This window comes from Camarhynchus parvulus, chromosome 1 (genome assembly GCF_901933205.1).
Source record: "Camarhynchus parvulus chromosome 1, STF_HiC, whole genome shotgun sequence".
NCBI classification, from domain to species: domain Eukaryota; kingdom Metazoa; phylum Chordata; class Aves; order Passeriformes; family Thraupidae; genus Camarhynchus; species Camarhynchus parvulus.
Genome location: NC_044571.1, coordinates 33114235 through 33137638, shown reverse-complemented (window position 1 = coordinate 33137638; position 23404 = coordinate 33114235). Strand labels below are relative to the sequence as shown.

Below are 23404 nucleotides of genomic sequence, written 5' to 3'. Positions count from 1 at the left end.
CACCATTTGCAGATAATACCTCTTAACAGGTTATCAGTGTAATCCATAGGGAAACTAGGGGTTTGGAATTTGGACTGCTACCCATACTGGCTCCTGATGGCTCTTTCAAATTTGCAGTTTGCTGGCAGTTGCTAACAGCTAAACTCTTTTGGCAGCCTCTGCTCCTGAAATTTCTTTTCTCCTTCAGACTGTCTGCGGTTTTCCATGTGGTCTCCTGTAGCTTTTTAATTTCCTTTGTTGAAGCAGAAAATTTAGAGGAGAAAACAGCAGATACCTTCTTCAGTGCAACTTCTCACTCCTTCGAATGGTAGTTCTTTGGACCTGCTGTATCCCTGTGGTCCTGCTGGATTCTCATGAAATCAGAGCTGACTTGTGCTTCCATCCCCACCCCATCCCTGCTCCCTTGTTGGGTGCTGTGGGACAGGCTCTGGTTGGGAAGATCATGGCCCTGCCAGACCCACGGCCAATCCCTGCTCCTGGCTCCCTCCCACGGGCAGATGGACCTCATGATGTCCTGACATGAGAGCAGAAAATGTGTGGAGAACGCATATTTTCCTCTGAGGTAGAAATGTTTCATGGCAGCTTAGAGGTTAAGTCCTTTCTTTTATCTTCACCCACTAGAGTGAGGTCAGGGTCTGTTTATTACCCCGCAATGTCTTATTGATGGAGACCTTCCCTGACAGAGGCAGGCAAAGACTCTTGAGGTAAACAAATTACCAAATTGTTGAGATACCCTTTTTTTTTTTTTTTTCAGAGAAGCACAATAACCCTACAAAGCCTGATTTGATTTTAAAACAGGAATCACACGAAGCACTCTATTTTCCGGGCTATTTTTGAACTTGAAATTGCCATTGAAGAACACGTTCACTTTCTAAATCAGCAGAAATGAATGAAGCACGCACATTGTGTGTGCTCTAGCCAAGGAACCATTTCCATCTAGGATAAGCTCAACACACATTTCGCTACACATTTCTTAAGCCTGTTCTTTAATTGCCTGGGGTCTTGGCATGGCATATGTTTCTCAATTTGGAATAATAGAACCATTTAGGGTGAAAAAGACCTCTAAGATTATCAAGTCTAACAGCTTTCCCAACACTACCAAGTATACCACTAAACCCTGGCCCTATCTACATGTCACATCTACATGTCATTTAAATACCTGAGTTACCTGCTGGTAACTCAGCACTTATCAGAGCAGTCAGTTCCAATGCTTGATAACCCTGTTTGTGAAAAAAATATTTCCAAACAGCCAATCTGAACTGTCCCTGAAACAACTTGAGGCCATTCCCTCATGCCCTGTCACTTGTCTTCTGGGAGAAGAGACCAATGCCCACCTCACTATGACCTCCCTTCAGGCAGGGAGAGATAAGGTCTTCCCTGACCTTTCCTTCTCCTTTTCTCTGGACTAAAAAAATCACAGTTCTTTCAGCTGCTCCAGACCCTTCACCACCTTATTTACTGTTTAGATGCATTCCAGCACCTCAATGTCTTTCAAAATAAGACCTGCTAGTTGGCTGTACCTCTCACAGTGTCATGCTGTCAGGCAGTGCCAGCCCTTCAGGATCCCTCTCTGGGGATCCCTCTGCAGGATCCTGTACAGTCCTGTCCAATAGAAAATTTAAAAAGTAAAAAATAAAATGAGTCTGTATTAAATAATGCTTTCATTGCTCATTTTTTCTGACATCTTAGTGGGGCATGGGGTTAAAATTTCTGGAGGTGATTTGGTGATTTGGTGAAGCTACATAAAGAAGTCATCAGGAAATATCTAGAAACTGTTTCGAGATGAGAACTCTGGAGTCTTTGATCCTTCTCTTGCCACACTTGATTTGTGATGGGTAGTCATAACAATTTCCTCATGGTGTGCTACCTCTGAGGAGAAATCGTCACAGAGGATTGTGTCTTTGTGTGGGCACATGTATATGACAAAGTTGTCAGGTGTATGTGTACAGCTGCTTAGTGCACAGTAAAGGTTTAAGAGGTGAATGCTTTGATGTTGGTCAGCACAGTTTGTACCACATAACTGTTCCCCAAAAATGGACTTTATCAGAAAATCACAAATACCAATTTGGTGGGAGAATGTCTTAAGCGCCATCAAAAGCTGGTCTGGGGATCTCTTTCTTTGTGGCTTGTGTTTTGTTTTGTTTTTTACAGTTATGGTAAGAGTAATTAGTTCAGTACATATGATTTGTATAAATGTTTTCTATTTAGGGAATATGAAGCTTCTGAAATAAGACTTTATTCTAAAAGAATGTAGTAATGATAAATTAAGCTCATGCTGTTGTGACTAGTGTCCTTCATGATTAGTTATCTCTCATATTTTTACTCTGGACTTCTTTTTTAGGAAACTTTGGTTAGTTGTTGTACTTGTTATAAACTCTTGGGTCAGTAGTATTCTTAAGCTTTTGTTTAAGAGGTAGCCTCATTCACAGAATCACAAGTTTGGAAGAGATCTTAAAGATCATCGAGTCCAACCCATGCCCTAACACCTCAACTAAACCATGGCATTGAGTGCCATATCCAGTCTTTTTTTAAACGCATCCAGGGATGGCGACTACACCACCTCCTCTGGCAGACCATTCCAGAACTTTATCACTCCTTCTGTAAAAACTTTTCCCTAATATCCAACCTATATTGGAATGTGTCAGCCTTGACGCAGCTTGAGACAGTGTCCTCTGGTTCTGTCAGCTCCTGCCTGGTGAAAGAGACCAACCCCTACCTGACTACAATCACCTTTCAGGAAGTTGTAGAGAGTGATAAGGTCATGCTTATAATGGTTTTAGTTACTAGTTTTGAGTCAGATTACTAATTCAGGGAAGCATCCTAGCTCTTTTTTTCCCTGAAGAGATTCTGCTTTTAACTTTTTTATAAAATGAAATTTTTAAAAAGTTATGGTAAAAACTGTTGATGTTCTTACATAATATATATACTTCTATATTCACCTCTTCAATTCTGACCAAATCTTTCCCATGGAAGTGAGAACTATTGCTTTCTGTTTTCACAGAAATTGCTCCCCAAATGATAGTTGTGTGCACAGCATATCATAAGGGAGATGAAGGATTATATAGCTGATATTCAAAATGTATCTTTTTTATTATAGGGAATGAAAGCAATACATTGTGTACCATGATTAATCTTTTCAATACAGGGCTAAGTAATAGGTTCCAGTCAGATCTAGTGATTATTTTAAGTGTTTGCAGCCTAACTAGGATGAGCATGATTTTTTACTTGGTCAGGCTCTTGTAGGATGTATATTTCTTTTGGTGTCCTTTGCTGTAGTGCATTTGCGTTTGAAATGTTGCTTATGGCTGAACATCAGGGCCCACCACAAAGTCTTCATTTTCCTTTTGTTTAAAATTTCAGGTGTAAACACCATTAGGAAATGCCTGAAAATGTGGTCAGTGTGCAGGTCTAGGGGTTGACAGCAGGAAAGTATCACCTGCAGGTAATGGGAAGAAGACTTCGTCAGCCACCATCTCTGACTAATGTCTGAGGACTCATCAACCCATCAGTGGGAGCAGCTGGAGCCTCTCACATCTCTTCCTTTCATCCCCTGCTCTCACTGTACCTCTCCAGAAAGCCAGTTTGACCACCTCAAACTATTCTATATTTGATGTAGAAAATGCTAATGAGTTTTGAGACTGAACTGTGAGAGAAGAACTGTGAACACAAGTGGTGTCCAGCTTACCAGAGCCTTGCCTGCAAATCTAGAGTGGTCTTTTCATCCTGAGAACAGGCCTACCCACAATTGGTTAATGAGCTGACCTGGTGATTAGCCTCTTGGTAATGTTGCTGAATTGCTCAGTAGAGGTGGATTGCACTCCATTTTAGCATATGGATATAAGCAAAGTTTCTAGCCATTTGTTCAGGAAGAAATATTCAAAATGTGACCCAACCCCAGTTTTTAAAATTTGTTACATTTTGTTTTGTTTCCTATTTACACAGCTTCCCAATTACCAGCTACTTGCAGGGTTAAGGAGCACTAAGAATTATGCTAAGATGGTTTTTGAGCTCTGCAGACTTCCTCTATCAGCAGGTGGTCTTTGGGCCTTCCTAGGTTTTGGTTGCAGATGATCTTTTATCTTTGGATTAAGTGGATGATCAAATTGCGCCTCCAGCATCTCTGCAGAAGTATGATGGGCACAGAGGGGTTTCTGCTAGGCTCTCTGTTCAAGGATTACTTTCATTTTTATAGTCCCTGCAATTTTTTAAATGATGTTTTCACAACTTTTCTTTCTAGAGCTTTCAGCCTGCAAGATTCCTTTATGCCCTAATTAACTTTGCTGTTTATATTACTCTCATTCTCTAATTAGAGTAATCACATCATGGGGGAGTTGAGGCTCTTCTGCTTTTTCTCTAATTATTTTTGTTTTGTCAAGCCTGGCTGTTTCCTGCTGCTTATTCTTGTCCATGTGTTTTTATTCTCTGCAAATTGTTGTTGTCATGTACTAATTGTTTTTACTTTATCTGAAGACCTTTTCCTTTTTTTCTGTCTTCGTCATTCTTTGCCATCTGTTCAGCTCCATAGTTCCATTTAAAAGTGACTGGACCTATACCAGCAAGTGGGGATAACAAAGTGTAAGAAGAAAGTGAAGGCGATATCTAAGTGAAGGTGATATGTTTAATTAGCATTCTGGATTCTTCACCTCAGGTTCTGTCACTTAAGCCATCTTTCACCTGACCTTTATACTCCTTTTCTCGTTGCCATTCCTGTGGTTGCTTCGCCCTTCAGCACTTTTTGCAAACTGGTTGTTCACAGTAGTGGTGAAGAGCTGCTGAGGTGTGGATTGTCAGTGGATATACATATGCCTATGTAACATAAAGCGATGTTGGTGTCAGCCCCTAACAATTAGAAGAGAATGGAAGTTTTTATAGAAAGTGTCTGGTTACTAGTCTCAGATTTTACACATTCCAGGAGGAAAAGAACAAAAGGAAGTGCAGAAAGGTTAATAGTGTGCACAAGGTGAGGGAAGATCAGAACAGCATATATTATGTATCATTTGAAGCCTTTTTTTCCTGTGGAACAAGTGACATTGTTGTGTTTAAAAGCAGAAACAGTAAGTGGTCATTTCATTAGTCAAATTTCTGAACTCACACATTCAAAGTCCACCATCAGAATTGTTATAAAAATTACCCCATTTGGATGCAGACTTTGAGAATAGTGGGATGTTGGGATTAGCCAGAAGTGTATCAGCAATGCATGTGAGCGCACATTTAAAGTCCTGATAGTGTTCCTGCTATACCTATGGGTTCCATTTTGTAAAAGCTCTAGGTAGCCTTTTACATTGAAAGCTATGATGAGATTGGAAGAGTACTTGCTTCAAAATAACAGTTTCTCCACTTAGACTTTCTTCCGTGTGAATTGTATTCTCCTGCTTAAAAAAGGAAGCACTTTGATAGCTACAGATTATGCAATCATCTCTTCACAGATGAAGTGTCAGTACAATGTAGCACCTGAGTTGTAATCTGTCCAACTTTTGACATGAGGTATTGGGTAATTGAATCTCTCTAACTCTTTCATTTTCTTCAGTTGAGACTGAAAATATGTGACTTACAGCAGAGTTTGAATGAGTGCTGTGGCCATTCAAGGCTGAAATAACCATATCCAATTGCTCTGCACCCAGCACGTCTTCTGACTGAAAACACTACTGAACAAACAAGCCAAAGCAGTACTTGGAGGTTTTAATTTTACAAACTCAAAGTTGAGACACAGCTCTACAAATTGCAAGAAACTTCGTTGTGTTATAAATTCAAATACGCAAAACCTTCTTTTTGAGCTGTCCTTATAATTAGAGGACTGAATAACCAGTCACTGTTGTGTATTTATTTAGAAGTTGATGATTTTATAATTTCTTTCCCCTCACAGTCCAGCAATAGTGGAAGAAGTTTTGGGTTTCCTCTAAGTGTATTGAGGTCTGCATTTTGACTGTATGACTAGCATATTTCTTCGAGACTTTCTGGTGGTGGAGGCTACAATTTTGAATGGAAAAAATCTGAGTGTACCTGAATAATGTTGATTTTGATAGGAAATTTCTCTGAAAGAGCCTGGTCATGGGAGCATGTTCTAGTATGGCTCAATTATTTAGTCTCTACCTGAAGTCTACCTCAAAGCCAGACCTCTGTGATTGTGATTGTCTTCAGCTGCTTCTTAAGTTTGGGGATTTATACTTTACCAAAATCCTCCTCCACAATGCTAAGCTGCAATATGGCAAGAAGTATCTTGCACTGTTTAATTATCTACAACACCAGGACCAAGACTTTACAGAAACCATTTAGAAGGGACTGTGCTGCAGAAATGCAGAAATGAAGTATGTGTATTTAGGTTTTCTTCCCTAATACCAAGACTACCAAGGTTGCTGTAGAGATTTGATTTAGAGATTTGTAGATGGCAATCCATGTCTCAAATAAGATTTATTACAATAAATGAATAAGTTCTTCTATTATCTCATATTTTATGAAGTATGCAAGTGTAAACTTATATGAATGAGTCCCCTGTGAGAATAAGGAGGTAACTACCATGACTAGTTCAAACTTAATAAATGAAAGCCCTAATTTAGGTCAACACCATTCTTAAAGAATATTTAACTAGTTAGATGGACTTGTAGCAAAATACTTTGTAGATCTTTAGTGAATCATTTTGCTGCAGACTTACTATTCTGTTTTTTTTTTCTCCCTCCAAAGATATCACTTCAATTTTTCAAAATTATTCAGCTCGAGGTCAAAAAACACTGTTTTTACAGAGAAGACACCACTACTGAAGGTTTCCTCAGAGGAAAGTGGGTGAGTTACTTTCATTTTACTCAAAATATTTTTTTCCAAATTTCTCTTCTGTTTAGTTGCATGTGGTTCTTTCTTATATCCTAACACCAAACCTGCTGGGAAATAAAGAGAAGAGCCGGGACTGTAAGCAGAGAATTACTCTGGAGGACCTTAGTAGCAGGGAAGGGGCTGAAAAAAGGGAATGGAAGGATGTAAGGTGTGAGCTCAGGGTCATTAGAGAACCCTAAGCATAGACAGCTGCAGGTTCTGTGCTCTTCTTTCCTCCATGCGCTGTTACATAGGTGCCCTGAAAGACACAGCAGAACTATAGGGAAGGTCCTCATGATGGAGCTTGCACACCAAATCCTGAAATACATCTCCCTGGTGCGTCAGAGAACTGGTACTCTCAGGTGCACCTAAATGTCATGGGGTCTTTGCTGTTGCTCCCCAGTCTACTCAGCTGTGTCACCAAGGGAACCTTGGTCTGTACTGAATAAATATTTTTCTATGACATTTTCCATAAAAATCTCTCTGAGTGAACGTAAGGTTCTGCAAGGTCAGTTGCATCTACTACCTGTTGAAATAAAACACTGTTTTGTTTTATTATGTTTACTGAAAATGTATGACAGGTTGCAGTGTATGGCTCTTCATAATCCAGATTTTACCACAGATGATGATTCATGGGACAACAGCTCTGCAGAATTTGAGCAAAGGTTTCAACTGGAAAGTGAAATGACAAGTTTTCCCAGATCTGCTTCTTCTGAGAAATATGAAATCTTGGACAACCTTCATGTCAAGTTCAATTTATCAAAGATGAGGTCTGAATTCAAACATTATTATTATTTTTTTAATTTCTGCATGTATTTGTTTTTGTGCATAGATATCTAGAATATTATTTTATGTAAATAATAGAATAGGATTCCATATTTAGACTGTATCTAGTTTGAAACTGATTATGGACTTTCCATAATGATCAATAGCCCCTTCTTCTAAGAAGAATCAATCATTTACCTATTTTAAATTTGTAATTAAATACCTTCTATATTGCTTTTAATATTTCTTTGAAACCATTTTTTAAAAGACCTGTGGTTGATTCCATAGCATTTTTTTCTTCAGTGTTTTGTTGCTTCACTTTAATTAAAATATGTGTGGGAAAGTTCTTCTGTAGTCATTACAGTAACTTTTCACATATGTACAAAGCAAAATATAACTGAGTATTTTTCCATCTTGGACAACATTAATATATTTCATTCTTTATCCCAAAGTAGTCATTTAGGGCTATGGCTGGAGGAAATTGAATCTGTTAATATATTAAAATATAGCAATATGATAAGAGCATAATTTCAGATTTTCTTGGGATATTTTTGCTGGGGGTTTAACTAGCAAACCCTTTAATCTTGGATACTAATTCCCTCTGGCCCTTCCAGAGGTTCAGTGCTTTTTCTAGTTTGTTTTGGTGTCTGTATATAGCTCTGCAGGGCTTTCATGGAGCCCAGCACTGCAGGTCCACATCTCCTTGCTTGCAGTGCCTTTCCAGCAGAATGTCAGTGCGTCTTTTCCCAATCTGTATGTTGTTGTAGCTCATCACTTCACAATTGTTTTCTTCTCATTGTGCATATGGTTTTGTGCTCTCCCACTCTGCTGCTGAACAAATGGAGCAGGACAATTCCAGTGACTGCAATTAGTGCAATGTGAGCACATGCAATTAAGTTTGGCAGGCGTTTTTCTTCACAAAGGTATCAATTGGGAGTGTGAAATCCATTGTTCCCAGTACAGCATAGGTTTATAATCTGGGGAGGAGCAAGTTTTTCTGGCAACAGTTCCCTTGAATATTTTCACTGCTATAGTGCAAGCTGTACATGTGGGATCAGCTCCTTGGCTGCTGTAAATTAGCACAGTGCTGCTGAGATAACAAATGATGCTAAACTGCCCAACACCATATGCAGATCAGATCAAAAATCATTTGGCTTAGAAGAAGGGCTGAAATTCTTCATAGATTTATACTCCATGCATTTCCAACTGAAGTCAGATAGGATTGTACTGGAGGCATATATCAGCATAGGATTTGGCACAGGGCTTGTACTTGCATCACTGTGCCAGATTAGCACTGTAGGAAGAGACAGATTGCAAACCACGGGTGAGTCCAAAGCTGATCATGTCTCAAATGTAAGCTGTTAAAAATGCTGCTTCCCTAATACCAAGTGTCATGAAAACAAACAGACGGGAGGAAAAGACCCTTCTAAATTCTGCATTTATTAAAAGCATTTCCAAAACCTTGTTTTTATTACATCTTGCCAGCTCCTTTGGATGAGTTTCTGTTATTTACAAACAACTGGTTATTAATTTATAAATGCTTAATTAATATTTTATTTCACTTGTGTCTTAAAATCAGAAGGTTTTTAATAATAACTTTATTATCATAACTTGTAAGCCCGAAGTGCAAACAAAAAATATAAAGTACATAAAAATTAAAACAGTCTGGATTAAAATTTGTTAATTCATAACCTAATAAATTGTCAAAATTCCAGAAGGTAACTGTAATGTGATGTAAAGATGGATGGAACTGACCAGTGGGATAGAGGATCTATGAGTAAACTGTCACTAAGTATTTTCCATAAATTACACAATACCAAAAGATGTTATCAGTGATGAAGTGCTAATAAATGGCTTGTGTCATCATTCCTTTCTTTTCATGCCTGTATCACTTTCTTCCTCTCTCTGCCATCAGTAGATCAGGGCTACTTGGAATTTCTAGAAGAAACCACCTAACTGGCTTCCTTCTCCTCTTCCTCCTTCTCTAGATTTTCATCCTGTGCAAAGTTTGGGTAAAGTTGTTACCACTTGTATTAAATAGGGACTTTAGCCCCTTTGTACCAGTTTGTGACAACACATTTTTATTAGCTGCTAGTTTTTATTAGCTGCTGTTTGGAAAATTCTCGAGAAGGGGAAACTTTGGAAAACAATGTTTTTGAAAAATGGGTCTCCAGTAATTTCTGTTGCTTTTTGTCAATTAATTGATTTAGAGACTTATTTCCACTGCGATTAAAAATTATTTCTAAGATTCTTCAGACTATTCTGCTTTAATATTTTGTCCTGTAGCATCTGTCAATGCAGCTTTTTACTGCACTCTTTCTTTTTCAACTAATTATCCTGGTAACTTGAAATGTTTTCCTTCTTGCTTGTCATCAGATTTAAATCAAGCCCTGCATTTGTCATTCTGTCAGAAAACCAAGGTTTGAATGTTTACTTTAAAAAACCCCAACAGAATAGGAATATTGATGTTTCAAAATGAAAATATGTAACGAGGTCAAACCTACATAAAGGCTTCTGTAAATTAAGGCATCAGTATAACATATTGATGGGCAGTCAGAAAATTTTTAGATGAGTTGTCTTTTGAGTAAAATTTAAAAATGGTTATTTAAAATGTTAAATCTTAAGATTTCTTTCTCAAGACCATGCATCTTCAATATCCACATTTTAATTTAGAGTTATTCTTGCCTAACCCACTCAGTAGTAGGCTTGGACAATTCAGAATATTTTGTAGCATCTCATTTCCAGAACAGGACATTCCTCCAGTGAGCACAGGCATGCCATGGGAAAAAAATAAATCAGTTTTGTTAGTAGATTTATGCTCATGAAGTATATTTGGTTTTAAAAGATACTGCTAAACCCAGAAGATTCTTAAATCTTGTTCTTGTCTTCAAACTGCATTTTTAAATAATACACACCCTGAAAAGTATAAGTCCAGTTTTGAGGAAGTCGCTCATGATGCCATCTGTCTAAGGAACAACCTGTGTTTTCAGCAAAGCCCTGCCACCTCCCTGTGACAGCAATGCTCCTTTGTCTCTCTGGGAGAGACAAGAATCACCTGAGGGGGATTAGGCTCTCCCAGGGGCCTGCAGCAGTAGTGGACAAGTGGTTCCAGGATCCAGCACCAGCTCATTCTGCAGCCTTCCCTTAGATTTTCCAAGGGGCAAATCCTCCTTTGTGTGCACTGAGATCCATCTGTGAGCAGAGCTGCTGCAGGAGCCCTGATGGTCACCAAGGCTTCCCAAACCCTTGCTGACCTTTCTTTGTGGTGTCTGAACTCTGATGTGATGTACTATCACCCATAAGTGCTTACCATGATGTTTCTGAAATGTCAGAGCCGTTAAGAGAATAGAAAAGGTTGTTCTTAAACTAGCCAGATAGTAAATACGTGTTTCCTTCTGTTTCAGATGCTGTCTAAAATTCCTGAAAGTTTCAGGCCTCTTTATCTTCGTAGTTGTCTGCTCTGTAAGTATTGAATTTGTAGTCTTCCCCTGGCCTCCACTTCTACAGAATTAGTTCAAAATGAGCTATGATATTTTCTCTTAGTGCACAGAAAATGTCTTGAGGCAAAAACTGACAATACTGCACAGGGCTTCATGCCTAGTCATAGTCCTATTTGGTGCACTTGTCACCTCTCAGGACAATGTGGTTGGGCAAGCAGTTGATTTGGACGAAGAAGCAGCTGAAGCCCAAATTTGTAGGTCCCTTAAGGATGCTTGTTAAATTCAGGATGGATCTTTTGATCCTGACACCTGAGGAACGCTCATAGGGAAAGCTGTGCTTGGGAGGATGCTGCAGCAATGACAGCACTTCACAGTGTCAAAGGCAGAAGGTGGTGGGGAGGTTGGCATCTCCTTCAGGTGGCCAAAGTGCTGCCCTCCCTTAGCAAAATCTTCAAATTCAGCAAAATCTTCAACTGAAAGTCTAGAGAAAAATTTTAAAAAGTTGGAGTTTATTTTTCTAGTGGCTGTGAGGAATTCCTTTTGGGGTAGCAGGGCTTCTTTGCCAGGAAGAAAATAGATGACACTCTGCATTTCCTCAGGCATGGGTGCTGCTTTCCAGACAGATCCTGAAGGTTGACCTAAGAGACATTTTGAAAAAGTGCATAAAATATGTGACTTTGGCTGTAAATTAACCGAAGGAATATTACTTACCCTTGTTAAGTATCCCAGAGATGCTTTTCAACTGTGGTGGAATTATACTTAAAAATCCTGAAACAATCTCACAACTGAATGTGCAAAGAGTCTTTTTAAATATTTGAGAGAAGTTTAGCAGGTCTTTGGCAGTTTTTGTGTTACTAATGAGTGTTTATTTTTTATCCTTGCCCTAGATTTTATTTGGCATTTATCCAGATCAAGGTATGCCCTGGCAGATGTTGGCTGTATCGCCTCTGGAAAGCTTCTGTATCCTTCTTTCATTGGAAAAAAAGGGATCTGATGTTTCATTGATAAAGTAGTTGAAAGGGTGTGTATTTTCTGTCTTGTGCCCTGAGAGGACAGGGTGTTCTCAGAGCCTTGGCTGCATTTGGACTTGTCCTTGACACTGGCCCAAGTACTCCCTCTCCAAGTTGTACTGAATGGCACCTGTGTGGGGCCAAGCAACTGTTTAGGAGAACAAGCAATAGAACAACCCCAAATAAGAATTACTCATCATAGGTCAATACAGATCTGAATGTGACAAGTCTTTGAGGGTTGAACATTCAGTTAGTAAACAAACAAAAACTTTTACAAATCAGTTACATTTATTCTTTTCTGTATTTCTAGTTAAATCAGTCTGGTCTGAAATCTACTTGACTCCTATTTCACTAGTGTTAAAAGAAGATGCACCTATAGATACATTTCACAAGCTCCTGCAAGGTCCCTTGTTTAGAAAAGGTGCAGTAGTTTTTCATTTTTGAGATGCTCTGTTCTTCTATATAACTGGTCAGCTCCATAGCTTTGGGCAGGGAGAGTCCATTTTAAATAGATTTAATTATTAGCATTCTCACTGTCACCAATAATGACACTATATAATGCACTAATTAGTAGGGTAAATGAGGAAGAAAATGTTACTGCTTTAGGGCACTTTATAATTAAAAGTTGAGATTGCTGTTTGGATGGAAGCAAATGGACTTTTAGTAGGACAAATGACAACTTCAGCTGTAAACTCCCATCAATATCCTGTTCACATCAGTGTTTTTGGTCCTTCTTGAAACTGTTGTTGAAAGCTCCTATGGTGGTATAGTGTGGTGTTGAACAGCACCACAGCTGTCACAGCCTTATCTGCCAAAAGAGGAAGAATTCAAAGTGGGTCTTTAAGCTCAAGTTTTAGTCAACTGTTGTAGCATAAATTGAGGATTTCCTCTCTTTTCAGATTTGGGTTGGACTCATAGCTGCTGCATTGTACAAATTAGCTCTGCAACCAAATAATCCCTTTGTTTCTGGGAACTGAATTTGGTACTGGGATTTTAGATAAAGAGGTGTTCCTATATTTCACATTTTACCTATCATGTCAGGACACTTTGGGACAAATAGCTGTCAGACAGTCAGAATATAGCATTTCCATTTCTTACTTGACAAGCCCAAAGCTAAAGCTTTTTAGTTTGTGTAATATGTCTTGAAAACTAGATATTCTGTCTGCTATCTGATGTCACTGAGCTGGGCAAAGTGAAAGGCAAGCCACCCAGCAAAGCCAAGCTTCTTTTTCAAGGTGATGTAGTAATTCGAGCAGAAGAGTCAAGGAGAAAGATTGCCTTTCCAAAAGAGTTTTGTAAAAGGCACCAGCCACCCTAAATGTCCTCTTACTGTTGCTGTCAGTCTCCATTTGCCCAGCAGTAAGTTCATGTGGTTGTCTTCCACTTAATTGCATAGTGAAGAAAGGATTCCCCTTCTTGGCTAGGCCTAGGTAACCATTCAGACAGCAGTGCTGAAGATGCAATTTCTGCTGGCTGACAGATTGCAGAACTCCCAATGGACACTATGGGTTACTCTCTGAATGACTTCACGACTTGAATGGTAGGTTTGCAGGTGTGCTGCAGCAGTCCTTGTCACAAAGCCCTTGGAGGATTTCATATGAGACTTTGGGTGGAAAATCAGTATCTTAGCTCGTATGATCCCAAAATATGTAAATGAGCACACTTTACCTCCTGCTTCAAAAGCTGTTTAGAAGTATTGAATAGGTACTAACCACTTTTTTTTTTTTAACTCCTTCCTCTCAGTTCTGTTTGTTTCCAGAAATGCCCAAGCACACTGTTGGGTTATGAGTGTGTGCTCACATATACAATGTATCTCCATACACTAGAAAAGTCAAAACAAAGTGTGAAATATTTTTAAAATCAAATTGAGTGATTACTTTTGGACTTCATCTCCTTTGTCATCCTGATGTCACCTGTATTTTTTGTTTTTTCTGCCATAGCCATGAAATCTCAGATTTGTTTAGGGGCAGGACTTTCCTTCTCTGGTGCTGGGAGAGGCCTTCATTAGCTGGTGTGGAGGTGACCTGCTTTTCAGATGAGATCTCTATGTTGCTATACCTGTATCTCTGATTTGGTTTTACTCTAGCAGTTTTTCTTCCCATTACCTTCTTTATTATTAGCCCATGTGTATCTCCCATGGCTTTGTTCATCCCCATGGATACAAATCTGGCATGTAACACTGAGGTATGCTGGCTGCAGATTCTGGAAACAACATCTTGCCTCCTATGAATTAATAGAAGCTTCTGAGTCTGTAATTTTGTGTCTGGCTGTTTTGTTTGTTTTTTTTTTTTTTTCTCCAATTTTTTTTTAATACTGATTTCCGTATAGGCACCAGGCACAAATTCAGTTATTTTAGTATAGCTTTTCAAAATATTGGTAATGTCTCTCTTTGAACATAAATTCTTGGGATTTATTAGTTTTTAAATCCTAACAGTCAACTCTATAATACCGGAAAGAAGGAAGTTTATACTGAAGCCTGACTTGAGGACACTTTCTGCAGGAAGCAAGATTCAATGTCACTATTGATGTAAAATGTGTGAAGCATTTTCAGATCTTTTGTTCAAAGGCTGTATGTTAAGGGGAGAACATCTTTAGTTATTAAGATGATAGAAGAAGAAATATAGAGTCTGTATAAATTTAAGCATTTCTTTGTTTAATTACATGTACCTATTCTAAGACATGAACATTCTTATTTTTTCTTAACTCTTTGGCCATTCAGACCTTCAGGAAATGTCTCTCCATTAACTGGGTGATCAAAGAGTGAATGAGAAATATTCTTATTCTTCACAACTTACATACATTTTCAGACTTGAAAATTTTTCTGAAGTACTAAATATACTTTGTGTTCATTCTTTTGTTTCTAATAACTACTGCCCTGATCTAAGCAAATGTCAAGCTTTTGTCCAGCAATAGGGAATGGACAACTGGAGCAGAACTAGACACTCACTTTTTGACTTGAACTAGGTTTTATGAAATTAAAAAGTAATTGAGATTCATCATGCTTTTAAGGAATTATGCAAACTGTATGCTATTTCACTGTAATTTAGAGAAATGTCTGTCTCCCTGATACAGTGCCTTCTTTCTTTCACTGTATCTCTTACAGTTACAGCTATTTCTACACTTCTCAATAGTAGAAATATTTTATTTTTCCAAAAATGGTAAGTCTTTAGCTCATTTCTGTGCAATGGATCTCACACCTATCTCACTGAAGTGTTTCTATCTTTACTCTGTCCCTCAGAAACAACCTTTTCTTCCCTCTCAACATTTGTACTTGCATCCAGTCATGTTATAGGTGAGGAAAGGTTAGATCAGTGCGAGCAAAGCAATTTCATTTTGCTTTTTTGGACTGATTGTCAGAAATTACCTGGAGAGTGGGCTGTAAATTCTTCCTGAGTCTGGCCAAGGATGTTGCATTTTTGTAAATATGTTTTAAAGTCTTTCAGTCCTGATCTGATTATCTGACTGTTTAGGTGTTTGATGTCTCCGCAGTTAAATTTTTTGAACAAAGGATGACATTTTGAAATTTATATATTTTCACAGCACCCAGCATAGAGAGTTTCTTACTCACTTGCTCTTTATGTTCAAAATAAAACTCAATAAAAGTACATAACCTGAAGTCACATCTGAATGTGTATCTGCTTATTCCAAATCAGACAAAACCAGAGATATCAAACTGACTAGACAGGGGCCATTTTCATGGATGTATTTCCATTCTCTCCATGAGAGATTTTATCACTTCCAGTCCAGGATTAAGGTCTCAAATTTAGAAAGTAGAAGATGTATCTCAATAGTAAAAATATGTTGAATTTTAAATAATAGGCTAGATTTCTCTTTTCTTTGGATTCAGTGGAACTATTTAGAACAATTCCACATATGGATGAGGAATCTCTAGTACAAACGGACTTAAGACTCCTTGTTATCAAATTCCTTGCTGAAGTTGTATGAGTTTGAATGATTTCTTAATGAATTTGTGTTATTGGTGCGACTGTTGGAGCAAGGAAAGGTCACTAGAAAACTTGTAATCATGCCATGACCATTAGTGACATGGTAAACAATATTTCCCATTCCCTATGCAAGAGGTGTATATATAGAAAGAAGGATTGTGAGGCAAAGAATATAGTTATATTTTAGCAGAATTTTCAGCTTCCTTGAAGGTTCTTCTCCAGGGAGCATAAATTAATGTAATTAATTACAAAACCTCTCTAATCCCTTTCATTCTTTTCCCCCTTTGAATATTTTCTTATTTTGTAACTCTAGTTCACCGCTGGCAGACTCTCCTCCATAATTTTTACTTGAAGAAAGCATTTAAAAATTGTTTCTGTTTTCGATGTTGTTGGAAATGTACTAAGCCTTTAGGCCTGCAGGCAATGTTCAACCTGTTAAATAGATGGATGAAGACCAGGACCACGTGCAGAGGCAGCCAAGAAGCAGAATCTCAAGACACAATTGATAAAATGCTGTAGAAATTAGTTTGTTACAGAACTTAAACTGATGGAGCAGAGAGAAAGGATGTATCCAGTGTAGACAATAATGAATCTGGATTACTCACACTCAAAAAAGGAGGAAAATAAGAAGTTCTTAGAGCATTCATCAGATGGGGAAGCCAATAGGGACAGAGAAGTGTGTGGTTTAACTTATGTTATGAAGGGATGATGTAGAAAAATCCTCACCAGAGATGAGAACAGGGATAGGAAATGAAAAAAAGAAAAGCACAAATACCAATGCAGAAATAATACCAGTTAAGGACAATGCAAAAATGTATGCTAAGATCCAGGGAAAAGGCCTTTTCTAAAATGGTGATATCCTAGAGAAACTAGCATAAGTGACTTGGTCATAAATCAGGATAAATGGAGTATAACTACCTCAGAAACTTGAAAAGTAACCCATAGACATAGCATACTCAAGGTCCATTCTACAGTATACAGAAGAGGATATACAAATAGATATTAAAGAAAGCATAAAGTCAGCCATCTGTGTGCAAATACAACAGAGAATCTCTGTCAAACAGGGCTTTTTGGCTGCCTCTGTACATTCTGAAATAATTACATGATGGAGAGTAGAGCAGGGACTCGGTATTTTGGGGACTGACTCAGCTACTCCTGAGTTAGTCATCCTAGGCTCTCGTTACAGTTAATAGAGAGAATGGATGTTCCTCAGGAGCAGTTATTCTCACCTTCTTGTGGTAGTCCAAAATGAAGCCATAAATTCCATCTTACAAGCACCTTTTCATCACTGATTTTAGGGAAGCAACCATCAGATGCAGATGTCCAAAGTACAGGAGCAGGAACTGTGGTGAATGAGCACCAGTTTAAATGTTCAGCCACTGCATCCCATTCCATCATGTTGTCTACATAAGCCACATGAAAATAAAGTAACAGGAGGTGACAGTCACATACTCCCCAAAACCTCTTCAGAAAACCAGGATCAGGAAACACAGCTCTGGGTTCAGCTGGGAGCAGCAGACCTGCTCTGGTGCCAGCCACAGTGTAATGCTTCGCAGAGCAAACACAGACCCAAATCCCTTGACAGGTTAATTCACAGCAATAATGAGATTTCAAGAATAGAACTGTATCAAAATGAAGCAGTTTAGCTGAAGTGAAATAAAAAATATCAGCTCTGTCCGTAAATCTCCCCAGGGGGATTTTTGCTTTAAAGGGGGACACTGGAGGACGCATTACAAAAGAAAAGTTCAGGAAAGGAAAAGCACGCTTAAATTGCAGAATCGAAAGGAGTATTAGAAGTAAAAAGAGAGTTTTCCCAAAAGTTGTCCATATCTGAATGATTAAAATTTAGAGGAAATCACATTCTGGCAATTTAAGGGAAACATAAAAACAAGGTAAGGCAGAACAAAAATATTCTGAAGTGCAGCTTGATAAAAAATCATATTTTTTTCATGGAAGCATGTCTGAAATTTTCTTCTGGTGTGTTATGATTCCACCTTTCATAAAGGCTGTGATCTGCTGCAGTGTAACAATGGAAGTATGACAGAGTCCCTAAATATTGTTTGGAAAAAGATAACTCTGATGGGATTTAAGAGCCTCTATGCAGACTGGTGAATGATGTTCTGTTGCACTTGCAATCAAAGGAGAACCTTTCTCCCTTTTTTTTCCTATGGCTCTTTATAATGGTTTTATAAGTGCACAGAATGGAATGGAAAAAGTATCCTTATCTGTAGAGGAAAAGAAGAAAGGAGCCACTCTTCTTGAAAATAAGGTTTAATTTTAGACATCCTTCCTAATAGCTCCTGAATGTGTCATCTAGGTAATTACAGGATTTATTTTAAAAGTATTGCTTAAAAGGAAGCTGCCATAATTATATGCACCTGAAGCTTTTCAAGACATAACGGGCTACATGCCTAGTGAAAAACTGGCTATTAAAAGTTGTCCCAAATTGTAGGGTTAATGACTTCAGGTGAGCAGACCTTTTAGAAGGTTTAATTAATGTGTCTAGTTAAAGGTAGGGATATAGGTCCTATTGAGACTCCTATTATATATCAACTAGTGACACAGAAAAACTGTGATGCCAAATTGTATTTAAAACTTTCAGAAACAGAAGAGAACTGTTGTCATTTCTGTTTGTGTTTGCTAAGGATTGTGAGTGTAAATTCTTCAGACTGGATTTGTCTCCATGTGAGATAATTTTTTTTATCCTTTCCTGTGTGATTCCATTAAGCAAAGAGATGCTTGGGAGCTTAATTCTTTAATTAATGGCATGTGAGTGTTACTGGTGGTGTTTGCTCAGCTTGCCTTGCTAAGCAGGGTGGCATTTATATTACTTTGAATGCACTGGCTGCCCACCTGGTACCAGATCTAGGGTGGGTTTTTTTTGGTTACTGTGAGAGATTACTCTTTTGTAGATCCCAAAGGACCTCATAATCTCCCAAATCTTTCCCCATTAGATCCTGACTTAACATGGATGATCGTCCCTGGGGGTCACTGGAAGCAGGACAGAGTACATCACTGCCCTGAGTCCTCTAACTATCCTGAGGTTTTTTCTTTTCCTGTCAAAGTCTCATAGTTTTGAGGGCTACAAAGCATCTTTTTGGGAAAACTGTGTTGGTGGGTATATGATGTGGTACATTTTACTCTCTCTCTGTAATATTCTCAATAAAATATTTGATGTTAAAACTGAAGATGTTCAAGCATGTGATTAATGGAACATGTATGTGTAAAACTAAGGAGTTATTTTTGTTTGTTAGCTTTTTTTTTGTTTTATTGGTTATGCCTTAGCTTTCTACCTGTCACAGACAGGAGCAAAGCAATTACAATATTGCTCTATTACAGTAACAAACAAACTGTGGAGAGTTTAAAAGCTCAGGTTTCCTCCTTCCCTCCCTTCCCCACCAATCAAGCCACAGGAATGCTTTTTTCAACGGTGCCAGAAGTGGACTATTACAAATCTATGTTTTAAAAGCCCTAGATGTATTGGAACTAATAGAACCAGACTTCCAATGGATTTGTGGAATGGATCATGGTTGGCTGATCTTTCAATTATACTAGACTAGGCGTGTAGTTTGACCGTACCTTATGTGAGATATCTCAAGAAAAAAGAAGCAGATGAGGGAGCTGAGTGCAATAGAGTCTGTGAGTACTTCAGCTGAAAGGAGGTTGAAAATGTCTTTCAGATATTTGTAACAGTGTGAGCAAAACTTTGACCAAAAAGCAAATAATCAAACAAAATCCTCTGCACTTTCTACACTGTTTTCACCAGTACAAGTTCTGTGATGTTTAAATTGCTGAGCTAATGGTGCTGCCTTTCATGAGTACGAGTACTTACAGAGCCTTACTTCTCTGTCTCTCTGTGTATCTCTCTATGCTATTTTGAAGCTTTGATACATCCGGTAAAAGCGCTGGTAATCCCAAAAGTCACTAGGGAAGATATTGGTTCTGAACTTGCAACTCTTGTTTTATTAGGAAACTTGGTCAAAACAGTACTACTTGGTGAGGAAGTAGACATTGGTTTTGTTTTTTTCAAAATTCCTGAAATTTAGCTGAAGAATGTATTTTTCAATATAATTTGACTATTTTTTTTTCCTGGAATTTGTACATCCTACACAGCCTATACTATTTTTACTGGATATTTGCACCTTAACAACTTTATTAATAGCTATGAATCTGACTGACTTTCATGATTCTGCTCTGTTAAAGTTAGATATAGGAGGCCCATTTGGGGCACAAGCTGTGGATGAGCAAACAGAGGAATACATTGTTGTACAAATCAGCCAGAGTGAAGACGCAGGATCAAGGAGGAGGCATCAGCAGCAGGTGATAGTCTTTAAATTCTCTTTCACTTTTTCTGAGAGGTGTTTTATAATTTATTTCCATCACCACTGTGTGGATTAAGTGGCCATGCTTCTTCTTGCTGCACAGTGTTTCACTTTCAGCATTAGAAAACTTACTGCAATTAAAGTTGCATTTTCATTTGCCTTTATAAGGCTTCTCTGGGCTTCCTGCATCAAAATTTTGTTCTCTATATTCAGTGCAAAATGTGTTTTGGCATCTTCCCTCTGGAGGACATCCTGGAGGTGTCTCTCACTTCATTGATTGAGTATGAGGACGATTTAGTTTGATTAAGCCTGAGCACCCATAACAAACCTAATCAGGGAGAACTGATTTAGGCTGATTTTATTCCTGACCCACAAAAAACCACAAAAATTGTCAGAAGAGAGAAAAATAGGAATAAAACCCTGTATCAGAGACATATCACTATCACTGACTTCTGCTAATATTGCTGAATATGACTCTCTTGCAGGTGGTATACAACTGGTCTCTACCCTTAAGTTCAAGAAGAAATCAGCAAATCTTCACAACTAGAACCTTTCAGATAGCAAACAGGTTGGCTAATAGACTGAAAAATGATGCATTTAAAGAGCAGTTTCCATAGACTTGACTAAAATAACATTTTAAAAATAATTATCACTGCATGTTCCAGAAAGGCAGGAAAGGATGACTCCTTATTGGTCTTTGAAAGTATTTACAAGACTGGTTTGTACTTGAGTTAATTTCTAAACAATGCTTTCTAGAAGGTTAGAGCTTGTTTGAAGATGTTTGAGGAGTTGCTTGCTTTTGTAAAGTTATAACAAGTATATTAATAGGTACTCAATATAAAATAATGCACAAATAAAACAAAAGGTATTTCATTCCAGGAATAAACAAAACTTCTTTTTCTTTCACCAGAGGCACCATCTTCATAAACATTCAAGCTTTCCTGCAGGAGTCTGGAAGTGTTCCTCTCTCCATGAAGCATCAGTACCTTCATGCAAATATAGAGGCACAAGTAACAGTAGCATCCATCATCTTAGTAGGTGTCTACGTGCTGATCATATTGGAAGTAAGTCAGTGTTGTACTTGGATTTTATTTTTTTCCTTAAGCTGTAAGTGGAGCATGAGAAGAATTTTCAATCTTGGGCTTTGATATAATTTTAAAATGTGTATATAACTTCTTCATGCACCATCAATGTTGCTAATGATATGAATAAGATACACGTGGGGAAATTGTTCTGCATTGTAAGTGATTCTGCCAAGTTCTTTTAATGTTACAGTGATCTTGTATATTTTTCTATTAGGTGCTATAAGTTTTTTAATATTTCAACAGAATTACAGTATTGTGAGAGTAAAAATAGGTCAGAATTGCAAAAGGTGTGGAAAATTTGGTTTAAAGTATTTTATAAGGTAAAAGAAAAAAAATAATTTTGTTATTTACCTTCTTTAAGGTACCTCAAATGATGAACTTAGTGTACTTTCAACAGGTTAAAATGAACACATATTTTAATAAGTTCCTTTTAGGCATTCTTTAACTGTATTATTTGAAGAGGAAATTGAGCTTGAATTAATATGAAGTCAAGGGACCGGGAACTTTTAACATGCATTGCAGCAACATTACAAAACCTTGAGGTACTAAATCAAATAAAAATGCATTGCATTACACTAAGAATGGAAAACATATCATAAATAACACAGAACTCCAACTGAATTCTTTGAACTGAAAACACTTACTGTTATCTTAAAATGAATTGCAAATGGGGAGGAACACTTTTTAAAAAAATTATTTTTAATTCGTATGAGCATCCACACTGTCAATTCTCTGAGTTGAATCAGGCCTAATTTACATTAGTATGAAACTAAGAAATTAATGAAATCAAGTTTACAAGGTACTTTACAGTATATATGTCCAGCATGCTCATTTTTCTTCCACACCCATTGCATATTTTGAGCTTTTCACCCTGTTCCCCATTGAAATGGTAAGGCTGTAAAACTTCACCTAGTCAAATACCAATAATGGATGCACACAACACAGCAGATGCTTTAGACATTTAGATTATGTTGTTCAGCAATGATTATTTCTTTTGAAACCTAAAAATGCCTCTGAGTACATTATAAATGAACAAAGAGACATTATAATAAATGCAGAGGGGGATTGGACTAGATTTTTCTATAAATATGTGTAGGCATGCAGCACAGCCCCAAAATAGCTTAATACTTTAAAATGGAACTTATTTTTTTCAAAAAAGCTGATCCAAACAAAATTCCCTACCCCTAAACCCCCAACCCAAACTATGCAACCTTTTAGCAGTTGCAAAAACATCAGATTTTTAATGTATGTAAAGGGGGGTTTTTGTGCTTACATCCTGAAAATCTGCTTTGGAAAAATTATTGTGGAAAAGGAAATAAAGACTTGAAACTGAAAAGCAGAGCCAGGGAAAGTGTTAGTTTTCCTGTTACCTTTAAGAAAAATACTTAAAACAACTCATTAAATTATTGTTTCTGTGAAGAAATCAAGGAAAGATTTCTATTATTGGCTGAAAAATTATTTCTGCAAATTCAAAAGTAGGAATAGAGTCTCATAAGTAAACTTTTTTGAAATTTAGAGTATGGAAAGCCACATATTGCAGCATAATATTAGCTATTTTCTCCATAGCATCTATAGAAATGACAGATGCTACAACAAAAGTAAATTCTAAACTCTTTGTTTTTAAGTTCTATGGTTCCCTCGTGGATTTTTTGCAAGCAATGGATGCTAATATTGTTGGAATATGTAATACTGGCTTTCATCATATTCAGTATTTATAACTTCAGTGCCTGAAGTCCTGCTTTCTCAACACATTGCACTCTCTATCCCTTTAGCTGTTATCACTGTTGGAGAAATTAATGTTACTGCAGAAACTAGCTCTTTAATTTTTTAAAGAGATAGATGTTACCTTTTGGTGTTGCTGTTCCCCATCTTTTATCAGTCTTTATTATTTTCCTGTATTTTATTAATTATTATTTGCAATACAGCTTCAAATTCAGTGGACATCCAAACCAGTTTTAGAGCTATGTTTTCTTTTAAAATGAAGAAAAAGGAAGCATTTTATCTGTTACAAATCACAAGAGCCCTTTTCCTCTT

General features: G+C 37.6%; 1 protein-coding gene across 1 annotated transcript in view; it reads left to right on the top strand.

Annotated features, from left to right (window-relative positions):
• The window catches only part of OCA2 (OCA2 melanosomal transmembrane protein), a 161083-nt gene that overhangs the window by 15269 nt on the left and 122410 nt on the right, over nucleotides 1-23404 (top strand). The window contains exons 2-8 of the mRNA XM_030951234.1: nucleotides 6679-6777; nucleotides 7386-7574; nucleotides 10974-11031; nucleotides 11897-11969; nucleotides 20126-20283; nucleotides 20771-20853; nucleotides 21196-21349. Of these exons, the coding sequence (XP_030807094.1) occupies nucleotides 6679-6777; nucleotides 7386-7574; nucleotides 10974-11031; nucleotides 11897-11969; nucleotides 20126-20283; nucleotides 20771-20853; nucleotides 21196-21349 (814 nt within the window). The remainder of the gene's footprint in view (nucleotides 1-6678; nucleotides 6778-7385; nucleotides 7575-10973; nucleotides 11032-11896; nucleotides 11970-20125; nucleotides 20284-20770; nucleotides 20854-21195; nucleotides 21350-23404) is intronic.